The 26,751-nt window shown below is 53.0% G+C and overlaps 1 protein-coding gene across 4 annotated transcripts in view; it reads right to left on the bottom strand.

Moving 5' to 3' along the window:
- The window catches only part of LOC121274165 (Y-box-binding protein 2-A-like), a 58,702-nt gene extending 34,032 nt beyond the window's left edge, over positions 1-24,670 (bottom strand). For 2 of the 4 annotated variants that reach the window (XM_041181360.1, XM_041181364.1), the window contains exons 1-6: positions 24,511-24,670; positions 20,606-20,669; positions 18,498-18,531; positions 16,264-16,353; positions 10,537-10,656; positions 4,739-4,936 (exon numbers count right to left, since the gene is read on the bottom strand). In XM_041181360.1, the coding sequence (XP_041037294.1) occupies positions 4,739-4,936; positions 10,537-10,656; positions 16,264-16,353; positions 18,498-18,531; positions 20,606-20,669; positions 24,511-24,574 (570 nt within the window). In that variant the 5' untranslated portion in view covers positions 24,575-24,670. The remainder of the gene's footprint in view (positions 1-4,738; positions 4,937-10,536; positions 10,657-16,263; positions 16,354-18,497; positions 18,532-20,605; positions 20,670-24,510) is intronic. The other 2 variants (XM_041181362.1, XM_041181361.1) reach the window with 2 other exon arrangements.
- Positions 24,671-26,751: the final 2,081 nt, after the last annotated feature.

Raw genomic sequence — 26,751 nt, 5'->3', positions numbered from 1 at the left:
CGTGGCGCTCACTCACACTGACTGTCCTCCCCCTCCCCCTCCCCGTGGCGCTCACTCACACTGACTGTCTCCTCCTCCCCCTCCCCGTGGCGCTCACTCACACTGACTGTCCCCCCCCTCCCCCTCCCGTGGTCGCTCACTCACACTGACTGTCCCCCCTCCCCCTCCCCGTGGCGCTCACTCACACTGACTGTCCCCCCCCTCCCCCTCCCCGTGGCGCTCACTCACACTGACTGTCCCCCCCTCCCCTCCCCTCCCCGTGGCGCTCACTCACACTGACTGTCCCCCCCTCCCCCTCCCCGTGGCGCTCACTCACACTGACTGTCCTCCCCCTCCCCGTGGCGCTCACTCACACTGACTGTCCCCCCCCTCCCCCTCCCCGTGGCGCTCACTTCACACTGACTGTCCCCCCTCCCCTCCCCGTGGCGCTCACTCACATCTGACTGTCCCCCCCCCCTCCCCGTGCGCTCACTCACACTGACTGTCCCCCCCTCCCCGTGGGCGCTCACTCACACTGACTGTCCCCCCCTCCCCTCCCCGTGGCGCTCACTCACACTGACTGTCCCCCCCCTCCCCGTGGCGCTCACTCACACTGACTGTCCCCCCTCCCCTCCCCGTGGCGCTCACTCACACTGACTGTCCCCCCCTCCTCCCCGTGGGCGCTCACTCACACTGACTGTCCCCCCCTCCCCCGTGGCGCTCACTCACACTGACTGTCCCCTCCCCCCCTCCCCGTGGCGCTCACTCACACTGACTGTCCCCCCCTCCCCGTGGCGCTCACTCACACTGACTGTCCCCCCTCCCCTCCCCGTGGCGCTCACTCACACTGACTGTCCCTCCCCCTCCCCGTGGCGCTCACTCACACTGACTGTCCCCCCCTCTCCCGTGCGCTCACTCACACTGACTGTCCCCCCCCTCCCCCGTGGCGCTCACTCACACTGACTGTCCCCTCCCCCTCCCCGTGGCGCTCACTCACACTGACTGTCCCCCCCCTCCCCCGTGGCGCTCACTCACACTGACTGTCCTCCCCCTCCCCGTGGCGCTCACTCACACTGACTGTCCCCCCCCCTCCCCGTGGCGCTCACTCACACTGACTGTCCCCCCCTCCCCGTGGCGCTCACTCACACTGACTGTCCCCCCCCTCCCCGTGGCGCTCACTCACACTGACTGTCCCCCCCCTCCCCCGTGGCGCTCACTCACACTGACTGTCCCCCCCTCCCCGTGGCGCTCACTCACACTGACTGTCCCCCCCTCCCCGTGGCGCTCACTCACACTGACTGTCCCCCCCCTCCCCGTGGCGCTCACTCACACTGACTGTCCCCCCCTCCCCGTGGCGCTCACTCACACTGACTGTCCCCCCCTCCCCGTGGCGCTCACTCACACTGACTGTCCCCCCCTCCCCGTGGCGCTCACTCACACTGACTGTCCCCCCCTCCCCCTCCCCGTGGCGCTCACTCACACTGACTGTCCCTCCCCCTCCCCGTGGCGCTCACTCGACTTCACCCCCCTCACCGTGGCACTCACTAACTGACTGTCCCCCTCCCCCCGTGGCGCTCACTCACACTGACTGTCCCCCCCTCCCCTCCCCGGGCGCCTCACTCACACTGACTGTCCCCCCCTCCCCGTGGCGCTCACTTCAATGACTGTCCCCCCCCTCCTCCCCGTGGCGCTCACTCACACTGACTGTCCCCCCCTCCCCGTGGCGCTCACTCACACTGACTGTCCCCTCCCCCTCCCCGTGCGCGCTCACACTGACTGTCCCCCCTCCCCCCTCACTCACACGACTGTCCCCCCCCTCCCCGTGGCGCTCACTCACACTGACTGTCCCCCCCCTCCCGTGGCGCTCACTCACACTGACTGTCCCCCCCTCCCCGTGGCGCTCACTCACACTGACTGTCCCCCCCTCCCCCTCCCCTCCCCGTGCGCTCACTCACACTGACTGTCCCCCCCTCCCCCTCCCCTGGCGCTCCACTCCACATGACTGTCCCCCCCTCCCCCTCCCGTGGCGCTCACTCACACTGACTGTCCCCCCTCCCCCTCCCCGTGGCGCTCACTCACACTGACCTGTCCCCCCTCCCCCTCCCCGTGGCGCTCACTCACACTGACTGTCCCCCCTCCCCCTCCCCGTGGCGCTCACTCACACTGACTGTCCCCCTCCCCCTCCCCGTGGCGCTCACTCACACTGACTGTCCCCCCCCTCCCCGTGGCCTCACTCACACTGACTGTCCCCCCCCCTCCCCGTGGCGCTCACGTCACACTGACTGTCCCCTCCCCTCCCCGTGGCGCTCACTCACACTGACTGTCCCCCTCCCCCTCCCCGTGGCGCTCACTCACACCTGACTGTCCCTCCCCCTCCCCGTGGCGCTCACTCACACTGACTGTCCCCCCTCCCCTCCCCGTGGCGCTCACTCACACTGACTGTCCCCCCTCCCCCTCCCCGTGGCGCTCACTCACACTGACTGTCCCCCCCCCTCCCCGTGGCGCTCACTCACACTGACTGTCCCCCCCCCCTCCCCCGTGGCGCTCACTCACACTGACTGTCACCCCCCTCCCCGTGGCGCTCACTCACACTGACTGTCACCCCCCTCCCCGTGGCGCTCACTCACACTGACTGTCCCCCCCTCCCCGTGGCGCTCACTCACACTGACTGTCACCCCCCTCCCCGTGGCGCTCACTCACACTGACTGTCCCCCCCTCCCCGTGGCGCTCACTCACACTGACTGTCCCCCCCCTCCCCGTGGCGCTCACTCACACTGACTGTCCCCCCCTCCCCCTCCCCGTGGCGCTCACTCACACTGACTGTCCCCCCCCCTCCCCGTGGCGCTCACTCACACTGACTGTCCCCCCCCTCCCCCTCCCCGTGGCGCTCACTCACACTGACTGTCCCCCCCTCCCCGTGGCGCTCACTCACACTGACTGTCCCTCCCCCTCCCCGTGGCGCTCACTCACACTGACTGTCCCCCCCCCCTCCCCGTGGCGCTCACTCACACTGACTGTCCCCCCCCTCCCCGTGGCGCTCACTCACACTGACTGTCCCCCCCTCCCCGTGGCGCTCACTCACACTGACTGTCCCCCCCCTCCCCGTGGCGCTCACTCACACTGACTGTCCCCCCCCTCCCCCTCCCCCGTGGCGCTCACTCACACTGACTGTCCCCCCCCTCCCCGTGGCGCTCACTCACACTGACTGTCCCCCCCCCTCCCCGTGGCGCTCACTCACACTGACTGTCCCCCCCTCCCCCTCCCCGTGGGCGCTCACTCACACTGACTGTCCCCCCCCCTCCCCGTGGCGCTCACTCACACTGACTGTCCCCCCCCTCCCCGTGGCGCTCACTCACACTGACTGTCCCCCCCTCCCCCTCCCCGTGGAGCTCACTCACACTGACTGTCCCTCCCCTCCCCCTCCCCGTGGCGCTCACTCACACTGACTGTCCCCCCCTCCCCGTGGCGCTCACTCACACTGACTGTCCCTCCCCTCCCCCTCCCCGTGGCGCTCACTCACACTGACTGTCCCTCCCCTCCCCCTCCCCGTGGCGCTCACTCACACTGACTGTCCCCCCCTCCCCCTCCCCGTGGCGCTCACTCACACTGACTGTCCCTCCCCCTCCCCGTGGCGCTCACTCACACTGACTGTCCCCCCCTCCCCCTCCCCGTGGCGCTCACTCACACTGACTGTCCCTCCCCCTCCCCGTGGCGCTCACTCACACTGACTGTCCCCCCACCCCTCCCCGTGGCGCTCACTCACACTGACTGTCCCCCCCCTCCCCGTGGCGCTCACTCACACTGACTGTCCCCCCCCTCCCCGTGGCGCTCACTCACACTGACTGTCCCCCCCTCCCCCTCCCCGTGGCACTCACTCACACTGACTGTCCCCCCCTCCCCGTGGCGCTCACTCACACTGACTGTCCCCCCCTCCTCCTCCCCGTGGCACTCACTCACACTGACTGTCCCCCCCTCCCCGTGGCGCTCACTCACACTGACTGTCCCCCCCTCCCCCTCCCCGTGGCGCTCACTCACACTGACTGTCCCCCCCTCCCCGTGGTGCTCACTCACACTGACTGTCCCCCCCTCCCCGTGGTGCTCACTCACACTGACTGTCCCCCCCCCTCCCCCTCCCCGTGGCGCTCACTCACACTGACTGTCCCCCCCTCCCCGTGGCGCTCACTCACACTGACTGTCCCCCCCTCCCCGTGGCGCTCACTCACACTGACTGTCCCCCCCTCCCCGTGGCGCTCACTCACACTGACTGTCCCCCCTCCCCGTGGCGCTCACTCACACTGACTGTCCCCCCCTCCCCCTCCCCGTGGCACTCACTCACACTGACTGTCCCCCCCTCCCCGTGGCGCTCACTCACACTGACTGTCCCCCCCTTCCCCGTGGCGCTCACTCACACTGACTGTCCCCGCCTCCCCCGCCCCGTTGTGCTCACTCACACTGACTGTCCCCCCCTCCCCCTGGCGCTCACTCACACTGACTGTCCCCCCCTCCCCCTCCCCGTGGTGCTCACTCACACTGACTGTCTCCCCCTCCCCCTCCCCGTGGCGCTCACTCACACTGACTGTCCCCCCCCTCCCCGTGGCGCTCACTCACACTGACTGTCCCCCCCCTCCCCGTGGCGCTCACTCACACTGACTGTCCCCCCCTCCCCGTGGCGCTCACTCACACTGACTGTCCCCCCCTCCCCCTCCCCGTGGTGCTCACTCACACTGACTGTCTCCCCCTCCCCGTGGTGCTCACTCACACTGACTGCCGTCCCCTCTCCGCCTTGAGGAGAGGTCGGGGTTCCAGGCCGGCGCCGGAAGCGGCTTCTGTAGAAGTAGGGAGGGGGAAGGTGCCGGCGCTGGTTGGCTGGTTGCTGCAGGCCATCACCTTTCTCCAGCGCACCCTCCTGCCTCTCGCCACAACTCTCTGCTGCCTCCTGGGTCACCAACTGGTTGCCCTGTGGGGAACAGAAACTTTAAACAGTCAGGAAGGAAATCAAAGGCATTTCCCCATTAACAGGCAGGGCGTGGGGGGGGGGGGGCGCGGGGCGGAAGCAGGGGTATTTGTATCTGCTGGTGCCCCATCAGTACGGAGTGGGCTGGAAATGGAGTGGGTCTGTAGAGTCTCGATCAAACACTCCCAGGACAGGTAAATTCTTTCATTAATTGAGTGCAAGACCTGAATGAAGTAGCATATGAAACCACAGCCAGTCACACCAGGCACACGGCTTCACTTTGGTCATAGTCTCGACAGGGCCTCATATTTCTGTGTCTTTCCCTCCATCCCCCTGTAGCCCAAGCATCAAACAGCAGCGTGACAATCCACAACCTTCACCCTCAATGGTGCCAGTCTGGGGTACCTGGCATCCTCAACCACTTCCCTCGAGGCTGGGTCACAGTGCGTGGGCACTTCAGGCACAATGAAGATTTCTGCAGGATTATACACACTCGAGACATTAAATTATCCAACAGGCTGGAGGGTTTTCTCCAGGGAGGAGGAGGCTGATGGGCTACCTGAGGGTTTTTTTTTTAATATAATTTGTTCATTCTCAGGATGTGGGCTTCACTGGCTGGGCCCAGCATTTATTGCCTATCCCTTGAGAAGGTGGGGGTGAGCTGCCTTCTTGAACCGCTGCAGTCCATGCAGTGTAGGTACAACCCACAGTGCTGGGAGGGAGGGAGTTCCAGGATTTTGACCCAGCGACAGTGAAGGAACGGTGATATATTTCCTAGTCAGGATGGTGAGTGACTTGAGAGGAACTTCCAGGTGTTGGTGTTCCCATGTGTCTGCTGCCCTTGTCCTTCTAGATGGTAGTGGTCGTGGGTTTGGATGGTGCTGCCTAAGGAGCATAAGATTCTGCAGTGCATCTTGTAGACAGTACACACACTGCTGCTACTCTGCGTCAGTGGTGGAGGGAGTGAATGTTTCTGGATGTGGTGCCCATCAAGCGGGGCTGCTTTGACTTGGACAGTGTCAAATCTTGAGTGCTGTGGGAGCTGCGCTCATCCAGGCAAGTGGAGAGTATTCCATCACACTCCTGACTTGTGCCTTATAGATGGTAGACAGGCTTTGGGGAGTTGGGTTACTTGTCACATGATTCCTAGCCTCTGACCTGCTCTTGTAGCCACAGTATTTATATGGCTAGTCCAGTTCAGTTTCTGGTCAATGGTAACCCCCAGGATGTTGATAGTGGGGGATTCAGTGATGATAATGCCATTGAACATCAATGGGCGATGGTAGGATTCTCTCTTGTTGGAGATGGTCATTGCCTGACTCTTGTGTGGTGTGAATGTTACTTGCCACTTGTCAGCCCAAGCCTGGATATTGTCCAAGTCTTGCTGCATTTGGACATGGGCTGCTTCAGTATCTGAGGAGTGGCAAATGGTGCTGAACATTGTGCAATCATCAGTGAACATCCCCACTTCTCACCTTATGATGGAAGGAAGGTCATTGATGAAGATGGTTGGGCCAAGGACACTACCCTGAGGAACTCCTGCAGTGATGTCCTGGAACTGAGATGACTGACCTCCAACAACCACAACCATCTTCCTTTGTGCTAGGTATGACTAACCAGCAGAGAGTTCTCCCCCTGATTCCCATTGACTCCAGTTTTGCTAGGGCTCCTTGATGTCACACTCGGTCAAATGCTGCCTTGATGTCAAGGGCAGTCACTCTCACCTCACCTCAGGAGTTCAGCTCTTTTGTCCGTGTTTGACCCAAGGCTGTAATGAGGTCAGCTGTTCGTGTTCCTGTGTTCCGCGGGGATCAGTGCTGGGACCTTTGCTGTTTGTAGTACATATAAATGATTTGGAGGAAAATGTAACTGGGCTAATTAGTAAGTTTGCAGATGACATGAAGGTTGGAGGAGTTGCAGATAGTGAAGAGGATTGTCAAAGGATACAACGGGATATAGATCAGTTGGAGACTTGGGCGGAGAAATGGCAGATGGAGTTTAATCTGGACAAATGAGAGGTAATGCATTTTGGAAGGTCTAATACAGGCAGGAATTATACAGTAAATGGCAGAACCCTTAAGTGCATCGACAGGCAGAAGGATCTGGGTGTACAGGTCCACAGGTCACTGAAGGTGGCAGCGCAGGTGGATAAGGTAGTCAGGAAGGCATATGGCATGCTTGCCTTCATTGGCAGGGGTATTGAGTATAAAAGCTGGGAAGTCATGCTGCAGCTGTATAGAACCTTGATTAGGACACACTTGGAATATTGCGTGCAATTCTGGTCACCACATGGTAAGAAGGATATGGAGGCATTGGGGAGGGTGCAGAGGAGGTTTACCAGGATGCTGCCTGGTCTGGAGGTTATTAGCTATGAGGAGAAGTTGGAGAAACTCGGATTGTTCTCACTAGACTGACGGAGATTGAGGGGAGACTTGATAGAAGTATACAAAATTATGAGTGGCATGGACAGAGTAGATAGTCAGAAGCTTTTTGCCAGGGCGGAAGAGTCAATTACTAGGGGACATAGATTTAAGGTGAGAGGAGAAAACTATAGAGGAGATGTGTGGGGCAAGTAGTTTACACAGAGGGTAGTGAGTGTCTGGAATGCGCTGCCAGAGGAGGTGGTGGAAGCAGGTACGATAGTGGTGTTTAAGAGGCAGCTTGACAAATACATGAATAGGTTGGGAATAGAGGGATACGGTCCCTGGAAGTGCAAAATGTTTCAGTTGACGGGCAATATGATCAGTGCAGGCTTGGAGGGCCGAAGGGCCTGTTCCTGTGCTGTACTTTTCTTTGTTCTTTGTCAGGAGCTGAGTGGCCCTGGTGGAACCCATACTGGGTGTCAATGAGCAGGTTATTGCTAAGCTGCTTGATAGCACTGTTGATGACCCCCTCCATTACTTTACTGATGATCGAGAATAGACTGATGGGGCGGTAAATGGCCGGGCTGGATTTGTCCTGCTTTTTGAGTACAGGACGTATCTGGGCAATTTTCCACATGGTCAGGTAGATGCCAGTGTTGCAGTTGTACTGGAACAACTTGGCTAGGGGCACGGCAAGTTCTGAAGGTCTGCAATCTTCTAAAGGGTTTCGATAGGGTAGATGTAGAAAAGATGTTTCCAAATGTGTGTGTGTGGGGGGTCGGAGGGGGGAAAGGAGGGGAGGAACCAGAACTTGGAGCAGTCATTAATAAATCCAACCGGGAATTCAGGAGAAACTCCAATACCCAGAGAGTGGGGAGAATGTGGAATTCACTCCCACAGGGAGTGGTCAAGGTAAATAGTATCGATACATTTAAGGGGGAAGCTGGATAAACTCATGAGGGAGAAAGGAATAGAAGGATAGGCTGATCAGAGAGATGAAGAGGGGGTGGGAGGAGGCTCGTGTGGAGCAAGCACACCAGCACAGAGCAGATGGGCCGAATGGCCTGTTTCTGTGCTGGAAATACAATGAACAGTGCTAAACTCAAACAATACCCTCCACCTGCTCTCCACACTCGCTCCCACAGGTCATTGGCATCGACAACATTCAGCTTTAGGAATCCTGATTAACAATCACACCTGAAATGAGGGCAGAGAGCCCACATACATTTCTCCACCCACAATGAGTCCAGGAGGAGAGGAGAATTGAACTCAATGATACAGCACAGAAGGCAACCATTCGGTCCAGTGTGCTTCTGGCTGATACCTTCCCCTCGATCTGTACCCCTCAGTAATTCACTGTGTAAATTCAGGCCACATTAGTACCCACTGGGTGGGCAGACCCTGGAGCCACCATGTGTTATTCCCCTCCTGACACTGCACATGCCATGGGCAGCCTCTCGCTGAACCAGTCCCTCCCTTGCATTCTCTGCTTTGCTATGATGGGCCAAATAGCTTCCATCATTCTCTGGGTGAAGTCCCCATCAACGCCCCCCCCCCCCCACCACCCAAAACATCTGGAGCCCTTCAGCAAAACATAAATAGTGAATTGAGATTCCTGGATGGAGATGTGGAACATTCCTTGTTCCAGTCCTACTCACAACTCTTTCTCCAGTACATCGATGACTCTTTCGGTGCTGCTTCATGCTAGACCTGGGGAAATGTATTAATTTTGCTTTCAATCTCCACCCCTCCATTAGTTTCACATAGTCAATCTCTGACACTTCCCTTCCCTTCCTTGACCTCTCTGTCTCAATTTCTGGTGATAGACTGTCCACCAATATCCATTACAAGCCTACCGACTCCCACAGCTACCTCGACTACAGCTCCTCACACCCCGCTTCCTGTAAGGACTCCATCCCATTCTCTCAGTTCCTTCGCCTCCGTCGCATCTGTTCCGATGATGCCACTTTCCTAAACAATGCTTCTGACATGTCTTCCTTCTTCTTTAACCAAGGTTTCCCATCTGCTGTGGTTGACAGGGCCCTCAACCGTGTCTGGCCCATCTCCCGCGCATCCGCCCTCACACCTTCCTCTCCCTCCCAGAAACGTGATAGGGTCACCCTTGTCCTCACTTATCACCCCACCAGCCTCCGCATTCAAAGGATCATCCTCCGCCATTTCCGCCAACTCCAGCAGGATGCCACCACCAAACACATCTTCCTTTCACCACCCCCCCGGCAGCATTCCACAGGGATCGTTCCCTCCGGGACACCCTGCTCCACTCCTCCATCACCCCCTACACGTCAACCCCCTCCCACGGCACCTTCCCGTGCAACCTCAAAAGATGCAACACCTGCCCCTTCACTTCTGCGAGCATCACCCAGACCTCCCTGTCGCTTGCCATTTCAACACTCCACCCTGCTCTTATGCCCACATGTCCATCCTTGGCCTGCTGCATTGTTCCAGTGAAGCTCAACACAAACTGGAGGAACAGCACCTCATCTTCCGACTAGGTACTTTACAACCTTCCGGACTGAATATTGAGTTCAACAACTTCAGATCATGAACTCTCTCCTCCATGCTCACCCCCTTTTTCCCCAAATATTTATTTATTTTTTATATACACACACACAGACACACACATTTTTCCCCACCTATTATTTTTCAAATTTATTTCCATTCACAGTTTTATCCCCATCTTTTAGCCGATTTCGATCTTTCTCCCCCAAACCACCCCCACTAGGGCCATCTGTTGCTCATCCTGCTTTCTACTCTTACTGTCACCATTAGCACCTCCTTTCGCCAATATCACCACCATTAACACCCCTTCCATCTTTTGCTTATGACATCTTTTGCCATCTCTCCTTTGCCTCCACTGATCACTGGCCCCTCGATTCAGCTTCACCTGTCCCACACCCCCCCCCCCCCCAAAAACAGTATATATTTCACCACATTTCTACCTCTCTTTAGTTCTGAAGACGACTCATACGGACTGGAAATATTTAACTTTCCCTCCACAGATGCTGTCAGACCAGCTGAGTTTTTCCAACAATTTTTGTTTTTGTTTCAGATTTCCAGCATCCGCAGTATTTTGCTTTTAATTTTGCCAAGGTTCCTGTCATTGAGACACGAAACAAAGGCAGTAAAATGAAGTGAAAGTACAGGTCTGCTGTGGGATAGAAGGGCTGAGCAGCCCCCTTGCTATTTCTACGCTCCGGTATTGATCAGTGATTCACTTGCCTGAGCTGCAGGACCCCGGCGTCTGAAGTAGCCTCTGCGGAAGCGCCGACGGTTTGGAGCAAAGCGACTCCCTTTGACTGGGACTCCCCCTGGACCACTCACATTGGCAGCCTCTGCTCCCTGTGTGGCACAGAAAAGAGAAAGACAGAGACCATGAGGGGAAATCATCTGATATTCTCGCCAACCTTTCCTAACATGGCTGAACCATACGATTATTACAGCACATTCAGCCCGTCATGCCTGTGCTGGCTCCCTGAAGGAGCAATTCACCTCGTGCTGCGCCCCCACTTCCTCCCCATAACCCTGCACATTCTCTCTTTTCAGATAGTTATCCAATTCCCTTTGGAAAGCCAGGATTGACCCTGCCTCCACCACACTCAGGCAGCACGTTCCACATCCTAACCACTCGCTGTGTGAAAAAGCTTTTCCTTGTATCGCCTTTGCTTCTTTTACCAATCGCCTCACGTCTGTGCCTCTCGTTCTCGATCCTTCCACCAATGGGAACAGTTTCTCCCGAACTACTCTGCCCAGGCCCCTCGTGATTTTGGGGGGGGTGGTTAGGTGGTGAAGAGAGGGGGTGGTAAAGGGCCCTCTCTGCTATGTAACAAAACCACACCCCCTCAGAGATGGCCAATCTCTCTGCAGACTTGCATTGATGTAGCACTGTTCAGACCTCAGGATGCACCAAAGTGCTTCACAGCCAATGAAATATCTTCAAAGCGTGGTCACTGATGTAACTCAGGCAAACGCAGCAACCAATTGGTGCACAGCAAGCTCCCACAAACATAACAATGACCAGTTAACTCAAATTCATACGGTAAGTCAGTTGGGAGTATAAGTATCAGTCCCAAGACACCAAGGAGAATTCCCATGCTCTGCTTCCAACAGGAGCATGGGGCTTTTACATTCACCCGAGGGGATAGATGGGATTCAGTTTAATAATTCATCCCAGGAGATAGCATCTCCTGACAGTTCAACATCCCTTCATCCCTGCACTGGGAATGGGCCCAAGTCACTGGAGTGGGATTGAACAGCTGCTCTCCTAGCTCAGAGAGGGTGACTCACCCAGAGGCGGTGGGGGTGAGAGGTGGTGGCAGTAGAACATTCCAGATCATTGCCCATCAGTTCCCCGGCTGGAGAGCTCAGTCCCAGATACCCGAGACATGGGCAGCTGCAAAATTCAAACTCAACACCACCCCTAGGACAGGGCAACCTACTCAAATTGGCATTTCCCCCCAAAACACACTCCCTCTTCCTGGCTGCAGGGCGGAGCTAGCAGTGGTGTAGTGGTATTGTCACTGGACTAGTTACCCACAGGCCCAGGTCAATGCTCTGGGGACATGAGTCAAATCCCACCATGACAGCTGGGGGCATTTAAATTATATTAGTATAAATCTGGAATGAAAAGTCTGATGATGACCATGAAAGCATTGTCGATTGTGGTAAAACCCAGCTGGTTTGTTAATGCCCTTTAGGGAAGGGAATCTGCTGTCCTTACCCGGTCTGGCCAACATGTGACTCCAGACCCACAGCAATGTGGTTGACTCTTAAATGCCTCTGAAATGGTCTAGCAAGCCACTCACTTGTATCACAATTGCTGGCAAGTCCAACAGAGATGAAACCGGACAGACCACCAGGTTTCGACCTCAGCACTCAGCCCTATTGTCCCTGCAAACTCATATTTACTAACATCTGGGGGCTGATGCCAAAATTGGGAGAGCTGTCTCACAGACTAGTCAAGCAACAGCCTGACATAGTCATCCTCACGGAATCATACCTTACAGATAATGTCACAGACACCATCACCAGCCCTGGGAATGTCCTGTCCCACCGGCAGGACAGACCCAGCAGAGGTGGGGGCACAGTGGTATACTGTCAGAAGGGAGTTGCCCTGGGGGTCATTAACATCGACTCCAGACCCTATGATGTCTCATGGTATCAGGTCAAACATGGGCAAGGAAACCTCCTGCTGATTACCATGTACCCCCCTCCCTAAGCTGATGAATCAGTGCCTCCTTCATGTTGAACATCACTTGGAGGAAGCACTGAGGGTGGCAAGGGTGCAGAATGTACTCTGGGTGGGGGCTTCAATGTCCACCACCAAGAGTGGCTCGGTAGCACCACTACTGACCGAGCTGGCCGAGTCCTAAAGGACATAGCTGCTAAACTGGGTCTGCAGCAGGTGGTGAGGGAACTAACAAGAGGGAAAAACAAACTTGACCTCATCCTCACCAACCTGCCTGCTGCAGATACATCTGTCCATGACAGTATCGGTAGGAGTGACCATCGCCCACTCATTGTGGAGATGAACTCCCACCTTCACATTGAGGATACTCTCCATCGTGTTGTGTGGCACTACCACCGTGCTAAATGGGATAGATTTCAAACAGAGCTAGCAGCTTGAGACTGGGCATCCATGAGGTGCTGTGGGCCATCAGCAGCAGCAGAATTGTACTCGAACACAATCTGTAACCTCATGGCCCAGCATATCCCCCACTCTACCATTACCATCAAGCCAGAGGATCAACCCTGGTTCAATGAAGAGTGCAGAGGGCGTGTCAGGAGCAGCACCAGGCATACCTAAAAATGAGGTGTCAACCTGGTGAAGCTATAACACAGGACTACTTGTGTGCCAAACAGCATAAGCAGCAAGTGATAGACAGAGCTAAGCAATCTCACAACCAACGGATCAGATCTAAGCTCTGCAGTCCTGCCACATCCAGTTGTGAATGGTGGTGGACAATTAAACAACTCACTAGAGGAGGAGACTCCATAAATGTCCCCATCCTCAATGATGGGGGAGCCCAGCACATCAGTGCAACAGATAAGGCTGAAGCATTTGCTACAATCTTCAGCCAGAAGTGCCGAGTGGATGATCCATCAACATTCACTCCCTACATCACCAACACACAGTAGCAGCAGTGTCTACAAGATGCATTGCAGCAACTCACCAAGGTTCCTTAGACAACACATTCCAAACCCACGACCACTACCATCTAGAAGAACAAGGGCAGCAGACACATGGGAACATCACCACCTGGAAGTTCCCCTCCAAGTCACTCACCATCCTGACTTGGAAATATATCACTGTTCCTTCATTGTCGCTGGGTCAAAATCCTGGAACTCCCTCCCTAACAGCAAAATTGTCATTCAAATCACTGACCTTTTCCCTCCCCATCTCTGTAACCTCCTCCAGCCCCTGCAACTCTCCCTATCTCTGTAACCTCCTCCAGCCCCTGCAACCCTGCCTATCTCTGTAACCTCCTCCAGCCCCTGCAACTCTCCCTATCTCTGTAACCTCCTCCAGCCCCTGCAACCCTGCCTATCTCTGTAACCTCCTCCAGCCCCTGCAACCCTGCCTATCTCTGTAACCTCCTCCAGCCCCTGCAACCCTCCCTATCTCTGTAACCTCCTCCAGCCCCTGCAACCCTCCCTATCTCTGTAACCTCCTCCAGCCCCTGCAACCCTCCGTATCCCTGTAACCTCCTCCAGCCCCTGCAACCCTCCCTATCTCTGTAACCTCCTCCAGCCCCTGCAACCCTCCCTATCTCTGTAACCTCCTCCAGCCCCTGCAACCCTCCCTATCTCTGTAACCTCCTCCAGCCCCTGCAACCCTCCCTATCTCTGTAAACTCCTCCAGCCCCTGCAACCCTCCCTATCTCTGTAACCTCCTCCAGCCCCTGCAACCCTCCCTATCTCTGTAACCTCCTCCAGCCCCTGCAACCCTCCCTATCTCTGTAACCTCCTCCAGCCCCTGCAACCCTCCCTATCTCTGTAACCTCCTCCAGCCCCTGCAACCCTCCCTATCTCTGTAACCTCCTCCAGCCCCTGCAACCCTCCCTATCTCTAACCTCCTCCAGCCCCTGCAACCCTCCCTATCTCTGTAACCTCCTCCAGCCCCTGCAACCCTCCCTATCTCTGTAACCTCCTCTAGCCCTGTAACCTCCTCTAGCCCCTGCAACCCTCCCTATCTCTGTAACCTCCTCCAGCCCCTGCAACCCTCCCTATCTCTGTAACCTCCTCCAGCCCCTGCAACCCTCCCTATCTCTATAACCTCCTCCAGCCCCTGCAAACCTCCCTATCTCTGTAACCTCCTCCAGCCCCTGCAACCCTCCCTATCTCTGTAACCTCCTCCAGCCCCTGCAACCCTCCCTATCTCTGTACCCTCCTCCAGCCCCTGCAACCCTCCCTATCTCTGTACCCTCCTCCAGCCCCTACAACCCTCCCTATCTCTGTAACCTCCTCCAGCCCCTACAACCCTCCCTATCTCTGTAACCTCCTCCAGCCCCTACAACCCTCCCTATCTCTGTAACCTCCTCCAGCCCCTACAACCCTCCCTATCTCTGTAACCTCCTCCAGCCCCTGCAACCCTCCCTATCTCTGTAACCTCCTCCAGCCCCTGCAACCCTCCCTATCTCTGTAACCTCCTCCAGCCCCTGCAACCCTCCCTATCTCTGTAACCTCCTCCAGCCCCTGCAACCCTCCCTATCTCTGTAACCTCCTCCAGCCCCTGCAACCCTCCCTATCTCTGTAACCTCCTCCAGCCCCTGCAACCCTCCCTATCTCTGTAACCTCCTCCAGCCCCTGCAATCCTCCCTATCTCTGTAACCTCCTCCAGCCCCTGCAACCCTCCCTATCTCTGTAACCTCCTCCAGCCCCTGCAACCCTCCCTATCTCTAACCTCCTCCAGCCCCTGCAACCCTCCCTATCTCTGTAACCTCCTCCAGCCCCTGCAACCCTCCCTATCTCTGTAACCTCCTCCAGCCCCTGCAACCCTCCCTATCTCTGTAACCTCCTCCAGCCCCTGCAACCCTCCCTATCTCTGTAACCTCCTCCAGCCCCTGCAACCCTATCTCTGTAACCTCCTCTAGCCCCTGCAACCCTATCTCTGTAACCTCCTCTAGCCCCTGCAACCCTCCCTATCTCTGTAACCTCCTCCAGCCCCTGCAACCCTCCCTATCTCTGTAACCTCCTCCAGCCCCTGCAACCCTCCCTATCTCTGTAACCTCCTCCAGCCCCTGCAACCCTCCCTATCTCTGTAACCTCCTCCAGCCCCTGCAACCCTCCCTATCTCTGTAACCTCCTCCAGCCCCTGCAACCCTTCCTATCTCTGTAACCTCCTCCAGCCCCTGCAACCCTCCCTATCTCTGTACCCTCCTCCAGCCCCTGCAACCCTCCCTATCTCTGTACCCTCCTCCAGCCCCTGCAACCCTCCCTATCTCTGTACCCTCCTCCAGCCCCTACAACCCTCCCTATCTCTAACCTCCTCCAGCCCCTACAACCCTCCCTATCTCTGTAACCTCCTCCAGCCCCTACAACCCTCCCTATCTCTGTAACCTCCTCCAGCCCCTACAACCCTCACTGTTCCTATAATCACAGGGACTGCAGCGATTCAAGGCAGCAGCTTGTGAAGGGCAATTAAGAATGGGCAATAAATGCTGGCCTAGCCAGCGATCTCCACATCCCATTAGTGAATAGAAATAGAGCAAGCTCAAAATAAATGGGATGTGCTGACTGTGGGGAAACCTGGGAGAAGAAGCTCCCTCAAAATCTGGATTACTATCCGCCAGCAAATCAGGCAGCCGTGATGCCCACTGTAATCGAATAGCCAACTATGCCCAAATCAGGGCAGCGGTACGGTCACTCAGGGTGGGCTACCAGATGGCATTGGAACACCTGTACGCTGCACCCAGTCTCAAAAAGGAAGGAGGAAAATTAAAACAATACCTTCTCACCCTCAACGATATCGAACTCCACAGTCTCTCCGTCTCCGACACTTCGCAGGTACTTGCGAGGGTTGTTTTTCCTGATGGCTGTCTGCCAGGGTGGGGGTGGGGGTGGGCAGAGGGAAAGGGGTTTGAAGAGTTGAGCAGCAAGTAAATAACACAGCATTGCCCAAGAAGCTGCCTTGTACCAGTCACAACGTCAAACTGGCACACAGCCTGCAGAGCAAATCTCACTCACCAAGGTTAACCCCATTCCGTGTACACCAGAGCTTGCTTTCTGCCAGGCAGACCTCAACCTTCACCAGGACTGTGGAAACTCATACCGGGGTACCACAACCTGCATTGATCTAACACCTTTAATGGAGCGGCACTGCGCAAGGCACAGAAATATTAGGGGACAGTGATCGCAAGATTGGTCAGAGGTCTGCTTGAAGGAGCGTCTGAAAAGGTGGAGAGGTTCAGGGAGGGAATTCCAGAGCTTAGGGACCCAGGCAGCTGGGGGCACAGCTGCCAATGGCGGAGCGATGGGGGAATCGGGTGGGGGAGGAGGCAGGGGAGAAAATGGCTGAGGTCGGAATTAGAGGTGCACAGAAGGTTACAGAGATATCGAGGGGCAAGGTCAGAGAGATTTAGATGACTATTATTTTTTTTTATTAAATCGAGGTGTTGCCAGACCATGAGCCAGTGCTGTTCAGCTGGTACAGAGAGTGACCGACAAATGGGAATTGGTGCAAGATAGGACACTCGAAGTTCAAACTGAGAGAGAGAGAGAGAGAGAGAGAGAGAGAGACAGAGACAGAGACAGAGACAGAGAGAGAGAGAGAGACTGGAAGACGTCAGCTAGCTTGGAGAGAACTTGGAGTCCAGGTTCCACAATGGATTACCAGCTCATCAACCAGTGGACCAGCTACCATGCAATGGCACCAAGCTATTTGACTTCAAGAGCCTTCACAGTCGATTCCCCATCCTCTCCATACCCTGAATACTGGCACACACCTTCCACTAGGAATAACTGGAGAAGAATTGGGAGCACAATGCTACTGGTTTTCTCTCCATTCCCCAATAATTCCTCCTCATTCCATTAATCCAGGCCGACACTTCAGGACCAGGTCAGTGAGGTGCCACATCACTGGATGAACCATCCTCCAGGTGGGTGGCGAAATTTGAGCTTCCCCACTGCCCCTCCCATCAGCTGTGCCTCAAAGCTGAAGGATAAGATCCCACTACAGGGAGCGGATAGGGGCTGGGAGCTCTCCCAGGTATCCTGACCAACATTCCTCCCTCAAACCAACATCAGAGAGGAAGAAAAAGAACCAACGGTTACCCAGATCCCCTCATTCCTGCCCCCCGGGGGAGATAATAATAGGTGCTAAAGGACAGCTTTGTTCAGCTGGGACCCCAGGAGCAACCGATTCCCCCAAATCCAAGGCACCTTGGCTGGGTTTCTTCTCAGAGCGAGCCAGGCTTGGCTAGGGAGAAAAGCAGCAGCAGTCAGTCCTCGAGGGAGAGGGTAAGACCACCCCTCTCCCAGGGTGTGGGGCGGGGGAGCAGTGGAGATGGCGTGGTGGGCAAAGGGAAAGGGAGCATCATCAAGAGGAAATGTTCAGGACAGAAGCAGTGGGGTTAAGATGTACAGAAGAAATAAAATCAAGGAAAGTGTTTATTAAAAAAAAGAAATATGTCAGAACCATAAATATTTTATGTTTCAGCCTCCAAACTCCATCAAACACTCCCAGGACAGGTACAGCACAGGGTTAGATACAGAGTAAAGCTCCCTCTACACTGTCCCCATCAAACACTCCCAGGACAGCTACAGCACGGGGTTAGATACAGAGTAAAGCTCCCTCTACACTGTCCCCATCAAACACTCCCAGGACAAGTACAGCATGGGGTTAGATACAGAGTAAAGCTCTCTCCACACTGTCCCCATCAAACACAGTTACTGTTCAAAACCATTTGATCTTGTACTGCATTTAGTGTCACATCCCTTTCCCTCCCATTACTCCTACTTGCTAACTAACCATCTTGGTAACAAGAAAAAATTGACACTATTTTACTGCTCGGGTAAGTTTAGGTGGAGAAAGTGCTGGAAATGTTCCACAGCCTGTTTTTCTCTGGAGAAGCCTTAGTTCTAGGCCCCAGAAAGGGTGGTGTCCAAACCGCTGTAAAGGTCATTGGATAACCTTCGAGAAAAAAGTCAGTAACAATAAAAAAAAGAGACATTTTAAATCATACCTGGTGAACAAAGACATCCTCTTTCGTGTCATTCCTGGAAGAGAAGGAAGAGGGTAGAAATAAAGCCAAGAATAATTTCACACGCACACACACACACACCCAAATTCTCTAAGTCTATAACAGCATTCACACTTCAGGTCATTCCAAAACTCTTCTCAACCAATGAAGCACTTGTAAAGTGTAGCCATTGCTCTAATGTATGAAATATGACAGCCACATTACACAAACAGCAATAACAAAACCCGCTTTTTAATTCCTAAAAGCGTTCTTGGTTGAAGGATGAATATTGCTCAGGATGCAACTCAACTGCTCTTCTTTGAAAGAGTGGTCATGGGATCTTTTACATCCAACAACGGAATGAAAAACAAACAGGGACCTGGCTCCACATTTCAGCTGGACAGTCCAAATTACTGGCTGAGGAAGTGGGGAGGTGGAGACAAAACAGAGAATGCTCTCTGGGATTGACAGCGTGTACAGATGGACTTTTACCAAAAACTGCTCAAAAAGGTTAAGTAAAGAGGAAGCATGCAAGTGTTTTTTTTTTGATTGTAGTGTGGAGTTTCCCTCCTTCCGTACCTACTAAACTGCTGGGCTGACATAGGCAAATACCTCAGGCTTTATCACCATGGAAATCACCGGCAAACTTTGCCAATTTGTCTAAAGCTGTGTCATCATAGCAACACTGGCAGGGCCACATATTGCTTCAATATTCAGATCATAAAACCGGAGAGCGGGGCACTGCAGAAGGCTAGAGGCAAGGGCTTTTAACAGTCAGACAGGGCTGGGGCTGATCTCTCGAAGGTGGCCTGACCCAACAGTGGTCTTTAAAATTCTGAAGGGGTTTCGATAGGGTAGACGTAGAGAAGATGTTTCCACTTGTGTTGGGGGGACCAGAACTCGGGACCATCAGTATAAGAGAGGCACTAATAAACCCAATGGGGAATTGGGGAATTCAGGAGAAACTCCTTTACCCAGAGAGTGGGGAGAATGTGGAACTCGCTCCCACAGGGAGTGGTCGAGGTGAATAGTATCGATACATTTAAGGGGGAAGCTGGATAAACACAGGAGGGAGACAGGAATACAAGGATAGGCTGATAGGGGGAGATGAAGAGGGGGTGGGAGGGAGGAGGCTCGGGTGGAGCAGAAACACCAGCACGGAGCAGGTGGGCCGAATGGCCTGTTTCTGGGCTGGAAATACTATATAGCCAGTTGCTTCTATCAGGACAGCCCTGCCCACAGGGAGCAAGTGGGTGACTCAGGAGTGGAGCAACACAGGAGAGCTCTCTATCCCACGTCACTGAGAGGGTGCGGCATCAGCAGATAAGAAACTGTGCCACACCAGGACTGAGCCAGTCTGCCAGGATCCCCGGGCTGTGCTCAGTTAGCCCACCCCGGCCAGAATGCAGATGGAGATCGAGAGCCCACAATGGGGCTCAGCACTTCGAAAGGGAAAATAAAGGAGGAAATATTCTCCAACTATCCACTCCGACAATAAAGTCCACAGGCATGACAGAAAAAAACATTAGGTGCCATTTTTTTCCCATTCATGGGATGTTAGACCAGTATTTATTGCCTGTCCCTCATTGCCCTTGAGAAGGTGGTGGTGCCCTCTCCCATTCTCCTCCATTCCTACCCTAAAGGTGCAGGAGGTCATGTAGCTCCCCTCACCTGTTTCACCTTTCATTGAGATCTTAGCTGATCGGCAACCTCCATATCCCAGCCTTTACCCCATATCCCTTAATAATCTGTGTTAAGGGAAATCTACCAATCTCAGGTTGAAAATGAATGAATCTAGCATCAATTGTCGTTTGGGGAAGAGAGCTCCAACTTCTACCGCCCTTTTTGTGTAGAAGCCTTTCCCAATGTCACTCCTGAAAAGCCTGGTGTGAGGTTTTAAGATTGCGCTCCATAGTCCTAAACTCACCAACTAGTGGAGATAGCTTCTCTCTACCCATCTTATCGACTCCTCTTAATATTGTGGAATATGAAAAGATAGAGAATATGGAACCAGTCTTCGGCAGCCATAGGGTAGAGGGGGGAAATGGAATCTGGGACTGGCAGGGTGGGGTGGGGAGGGGTGGGGGGTGGGGTGGTGGAAAAAAAATTACCTGTTAATGAATCCATAGCCATTTCGGACATTAAACCACTTCACAGTACCAAGAACACTTGTAGCTGTGATAAGCAAGAGAGAGAGAGAGAGAAAAAGAGAGGGGGTGTGAATTGGGAGAAAAAGATTTCAAGACACAATTATTCCCACCAGATTTATTTCCCCAACACTGCTTCCCTACCAACCTCACTTCACAGGCAATGCCCTCTCACAAGAGGCAGCAGGCAGTCCAAGTGAGACACATCATTTATAACACAGGTTAAATATAGATACTCAACTGAAAAGTAAAGACATTAAATGGGGGGGGGGGGGAGGAGGAGGAGGAGGAGGAGGAGAGAGGTGCTGGAGATGGAAGAACCCAGCACCTCTTCATACATCAGGACATCCCAAAATATTTGGCAATTATCAAAGTGTAGTTCCTGCTGTAATGTAGGGGGAAACTGCAGCAAGCTCCTACAGGTATCATTTAAAAAAAGATGAATGACCTGATGCCTGGGTTCAGTGGCTGTGGTTCCAATTTGCTGCCCCCTTTCCCCAAATTACTAGTGGCTGCTACACCTCAGAAGCTATTTACTGGCTGTGAAGTGATGAAGCCATGTGACTGAGCTAATAATCCAAAGACTGAGCTCAAATCCCGGCACAGCAGTTTGAGAGCTTGAATGCAGTTTAAAAATCTGGAAAATTAACAGTAAGAGTCACATTATTGTAAAAACCCAACTGGCTTCATCAGGTTTGGGCTGACACAACACACACTCAGCTCAGCCTTTGTCACAAAAGTGGAATCGAGGTAGATTGTCAGTCATTATCTAATTGAATGGCAGATCAGATTAGAGGGGCTGAATGGCCTCCTCTTGCTCCTAGTTCTTATGTTCAATGTGCAAATTTAGGTCAAAAAACCCACTCGAACATAGGAATCCACCACCCCACTCCCCCCCCAACCAGAGCCCATCACACCATTCACATGGCCCTTGATGGGCCCATGTGGTTACATGATACAGACACTTTCTCAGCTAGAGACCAGGTGACCATGAAGGAGGAGCATGCAATGGCCCATTGGGAGGCTTGAGGTCTTCAGCAACCAGTTGGCACCACAAGAAATGGTCTCTCTGGTTGCTGCACCCCAATTACTATAATTTTAGTTTTACAAGTTTCCTTCTTTTAAAGTTTAAAATTAGATTCTAAGATTCTATTAAAAATGCTTTTTCACAAGGGGACACTATGGAATGTTTGGGCCTAATTAACCAGGCTGAGCATGTCACACAGACCTGGCAGCCTTCTTAGAGAAGCACCTCCCATTCACTCAGTCACATGGTGACAGTCACATGACTCAACCATTGGTCAAGGACGTAACTGTGGCTTCTGGGAAAAGTTTTAGGACAGCCGGGTGCTTCAAGCAGCAAAGGTCATTCCTAGAAATCTTTGGAAGATAAATCAAACAGGGTGGAAATATGCCAGCAGACTGGAATCACCCATTTTCTAGTGGGAACAAAGAAACAACATAAACTAAAGGTGCAGCTAAAGATAATCAAGATTGTAATCACGCCAGGAAATTACACTCGGATTCCATTTTAAATAAAATCACAATCACTGGCACTCAACCGCCAGTCTCTAACTCACTCCTGGGTATCTATTATTCTTATATAAACCCCCCCCCAAACCCCTCGATTACATTCCAGTCTCTAACTCACTCCTGGGTATCTATTATTCTTATATAAACCCCCCCTGAACCCCTCGATTAGATTCCAGTCTGTAACTCACTCCTGGGTATCTATTATTCTTATATATAAACCACCCGAACACCTTGATTAGATTCCAGTCTGTAACTCACTCCCGGATAACTATTATTCTATATATAAACCACACCCCCCCTGAACCCCTCGATTAGATTCCAGTCTCTAACTCACTCCCGGGTATCTGTCATTCTATATATAAACCCCCCCGAACCCCTCGATTAGATTCCAGCCTATAATCACTCCCGGGTATCTGTTATTCTATATATAAACCACCCCACACCCCTCGATTAGATTCCAGTCTGTAACTCAATCCCGGGTATCTGTTATTTTATATATAAACCACCCGAACCCCTGGATTAGATTCCAGCCTGTAACTCACTCCCGGGTATCTGTTATTCTATATATAAACCACACAAACCCCTCAATTAGATTCCAGTCTGTAACCACTCCCGGGTATCTGTTATTCTATATATAAACCACCCCGATCCCCTCGATTAGATTCCAGTCTGTAACTCAATCCCGGGTATCTGTTATTTTATATATAAACCACCCGAATCCCTCAATTAGATTCCAGTCCGTAACTTAATCCCGGGTAACTGTTATTCGATTGTTCTCAATAGAGTGACGGAGATTGAGGGGCAACTTGATAGAAGTTTACAAAATTATGAGTGGCAAGAACAGAGTAGATAGTCAGAAGCTTTTTCCCCCAGAGTGGAAGAGTCAATTACTAGGGGACATAGATTTAAGGTGAGAGGAGAAAACTATAGAGGAGATGTGTGGGGCAAGTATTTTACACAGTGGGTAGTGAGTGTCTGGAATGCGCTGCCAGAGGAGGTGGTGGAAGCAGGTACGATAATGGTGTTTAAGAGGCAGCTTGACAAATACATGAATAGGATGGGAATAGAGGGATACGGACTCCGGAAGTGCAAAATGTTTTAGTTGACGGGCAATATGATTGGTGCAGGCTTGGAGGGCCGAAGGGCCTGTTCCTGTGCTGTACTTTTCTTTATTCTTTGTACATATAAATCCCTGAACCCCTCAATTAGATTCCAGTCCGTAACTCGCTCCCGGGTATCTGTTATTCTATATTTAAACCACCCCGAAGCTCTCGATTAGATTCCAGTTTGTACCTCACTCCTGCTTGCCCATTGGATAATATCAAAAACACAGGAAACTAAATTCAGTTATTCTGTAATCTCTAATTTAATTCTAAGAGTTTACCCCCCGCTTTCCAACAGTTTACACCAGGGATAGATTGTTGGTGGTCTCCTGAGGTTGTTTGGCACCGGTTAGCCTGTGTGTAACAAGATTGAATTATACCCCCTCAGGATCATGAACACAAAGAAAGCCTCGATTTGGCTTCTCACTTTTAAAAACGTTGTAGTTCTGATATGGTTGAGGTTTAATCATCAGGAATGGGGGGGGGGGGCGGTGAGGGTGGCAGAGTGAGAGAAGGAATAAAAGCATCTCTCTTCACTGTCCCACCTCTTCCATCCCTCCCTTTTGGAGCAGCCCGGGAGTCTCCAGGCCTCCTCTGTATTCCCCCCCACCCCTAGCCCACCAGTGTCTCTTTAAATCAGGACAGCAGAGTGTAAGGTCACTTTAAGAAGAGGAGAGGGGGGTGGGGTGTTGAGGGCGGGTGTAGAGCATGAGCCGTGGCAACAAATCAAAGTTCATTTTTTTTTAATTTAAGATGCAACCGGAATTTTGGGGGGGGGGGGGGGGGGGGGGAAGAAAAAAGCAACAATCTCAAATATGTCAGTCCCCGAGAAATAAGCCTGAATAAAAAAAAGACTGGCAGAAAATAAAATTAATGCTGCTCAAATGCTACAACGCCTGCACAACATGTTTACCTTTCACAGCCTTAAAATTCCAGAAGGTCCATTTAAAAAGCGTTCAAAAAAAAAAGGGGGATTGAAATAAAGCCTTTAAAACCGGTAAGATAGAGAGAGACCTGCTGAGGACAAGTGGGGGGGGGGGGGGGGGGGGGTGGGAAAAAAGTGTCTAAACTGGAGGGGAAAAATCTTCCAAGCGGTACAAACATTTCTCCTTTTCCCCTCGCAGACCAGCCGGACACAACTTGGAAACTCCTGCTACTTATCCACCCCCCCCCTCCTCCTCCTCCTCCCCCTCCCCCTCCCCCCTTACCCCGTCCACACGTTATTTTTCCTACCGAGTACTTTCTTCTCCGCGACACTGGGAGGGGTCCTCTCGGGCTGAACCGCCGCCTCACTCATGGCTGTGTCTCGGGTGGAGATTATCCTGGGAGCCGGCACTCAATCTGGCTTCACTCCGATTCAAGGGCCTCTTCTTCTTCTTATTATTATTATTATTCCTCCTCCTCCTCCACCACCACCACCACCACCACCCCCCCTAAAAAAAAACCCCCTGCCCACCCCCAGCAGCCTCCTGAACACTTGTCAAAACTTTCAGCCAAACTTTTCTAAAGTCCGCGGCCGCGGGGGGGCGGGGCCGTCCGGCAGAGCCGCTCCTCCCATTGGTCACCCTGAAATTAACGTGCCGGCTCTCATTGGCTGAGGCCGCCCCCCGCGGCAAAACTTGTCTTTCCGAAATGAGAAATGTGTGTTTGGAACAGGAAAATTTGCAGCAATCATTTCCCACTGGCTCATCCAATTGGGAAGTTTACTTTTTTTTATATTATATATATAAAAGGTGATGATGGTTGTTAAATTCAGCCCCAGTGGTAAAGATGGGAATGGTTCCTCTCTCTCTCTCTCCACATCAGGTTTTTAACTCAGTCCACACACAAGGGTTTTTTTTTTCCCCCCTTTGGTTGAAACGCCCTTTTTTGAACTGGGTTAATAATCATGAGGAATCTCCCAATTTAAACTGCAATATTAAGAAATGGATCTGACAGAGGTCTTCAAAGTCACCAAGCAGTATGGACAGAAGTGATCATCTTATGAACATTTAGGGACAGTTAATGTTTAAAAAACACATCCAAACACACACCCATCAACCAACAGAACTACACCACAAGATTTCACATTTTTAAACAAAAACGAACTTTCTTGTATAAAAGACGAAATTAAACAAAGCAACAACACTAACTTATCACGATGATTTACAATGACTTATGCTATAAACCCAGCTCTACTCTGTACTTCTCCCCAGGAATTTACTCCTCCATGACAAGAATCTTGAAGGTTCATTCACTTTACCTGGGACCAGCTCAAAGGTATGCCACAGCCCATAGCCCTCCACCAGTGTTGCAGTTATTCTTCGAGATATCAAATGTCATGGGGATCCTTCCATTAGCTTTCTGCCATGTGATCCTCCAAATTCTCTTCAAAGTCTCACGTCCGTGGACTCTTCAGTTCAACTGTGAGCTTCATTGCATCCTTGCTCAGAGATTTAAACCTCAGGAACAGCCCTGGTTTCTAATGGCCCTCTGTCCTTCCACAGCTTCTGCACAGCTGCTGGTCCCACGGTAGATTCCCAGCTTTCTCTCTGCTTGTTCTCTCTGACTGTCCAGGCTGTGTGCTTCCAAGCTAACTGCAAACTGTTTTCTGCCACAAGACTCTCTGAGGACCACCGTACATTTCTTCCTCTAGAGCGTCAAGCTAGGCAAATCTTCAGCTTCTTTTCCCCTCACAAATTCCAACTGAGCTCAAGCTCTAGCCGCATTCTGCGCAGTGAACGATAAAGTTAGTATTTTCTCTGCTTTAGAGGCCTGACCAACATTTATTTCCTTTGACTCTCCCAGCTCAGTGAGCTGCAGCCCACACCAAAACCAAAACTGTAACTGTCTGCTTTCAGAGCAAAATCTTTTATTCATGCACAGGATGTGGGCGTCACTGGCTAGGCCATAATTTATTGCCCATCCCTAGTTGCTCTTGAGAAGGTGTTGGTGAGCTGCCTTCTTGAATGGCTGCAGTCCCTGTGATGTAGGTGTGCCCACAATGCTTTTAGGGAGGGAGTTCCAGGATTTTGACCTAGCAATTGTGAAGGGATGGTGATATGTCAGGATGGTGAGTGGCTTGGAGGGGAACTTCCAGGTGGTGGTGTTCCCATCTATCTGCTGCCCTTGTCCTTCTAGACGGTAGTGATCATGGGTTTGGAAGGTGCTGCCTAAGGAGCCTTGGTGAATTCCTACACTGCATCTTGTAGATACACAATGCTGCTACTGTGTGTCGGTGGTGGAGGGAGTGAATGTCTGTGGATGGGGTGCCAATCAAGCGGGGCTGCTTTCTCCTGGATGCTTCTTGAGTGTTGTTGGAGCTGCCCTCATCCAGGCAAGTGGGCAGTATTCCATCACACTCCTGACTTCTGTCTTGTAGATGATGGACTGGCTTTGGGGAGTCAGGAGGTGAGTTATTCATCGCACGATTCTTAGCCTCTGACCTGATCTTGTAGCCATAGTATTTATATGGCTAGTCCAGTTCAGTTTCTG

This window comes from Carcharodon carcharias (genome assembly GCF_017639515.1).
Source record: "Carcharodon carcharias isolate sCarCar2 chromosome 33 unlocalized genomic scaffold, sCarCar2.pri SUPER_33_unloc_1, whole genome shotgun sequence".
NCBI lineage: Eukaryota > Metazoa > Chordata > Chondrichthyes > Lamniformes > Lamnidae > Carcharodon > Carcharodon carcharias.
This window is presented reverse-complemented; position numbering and strand designations above follow the sequence as displayed.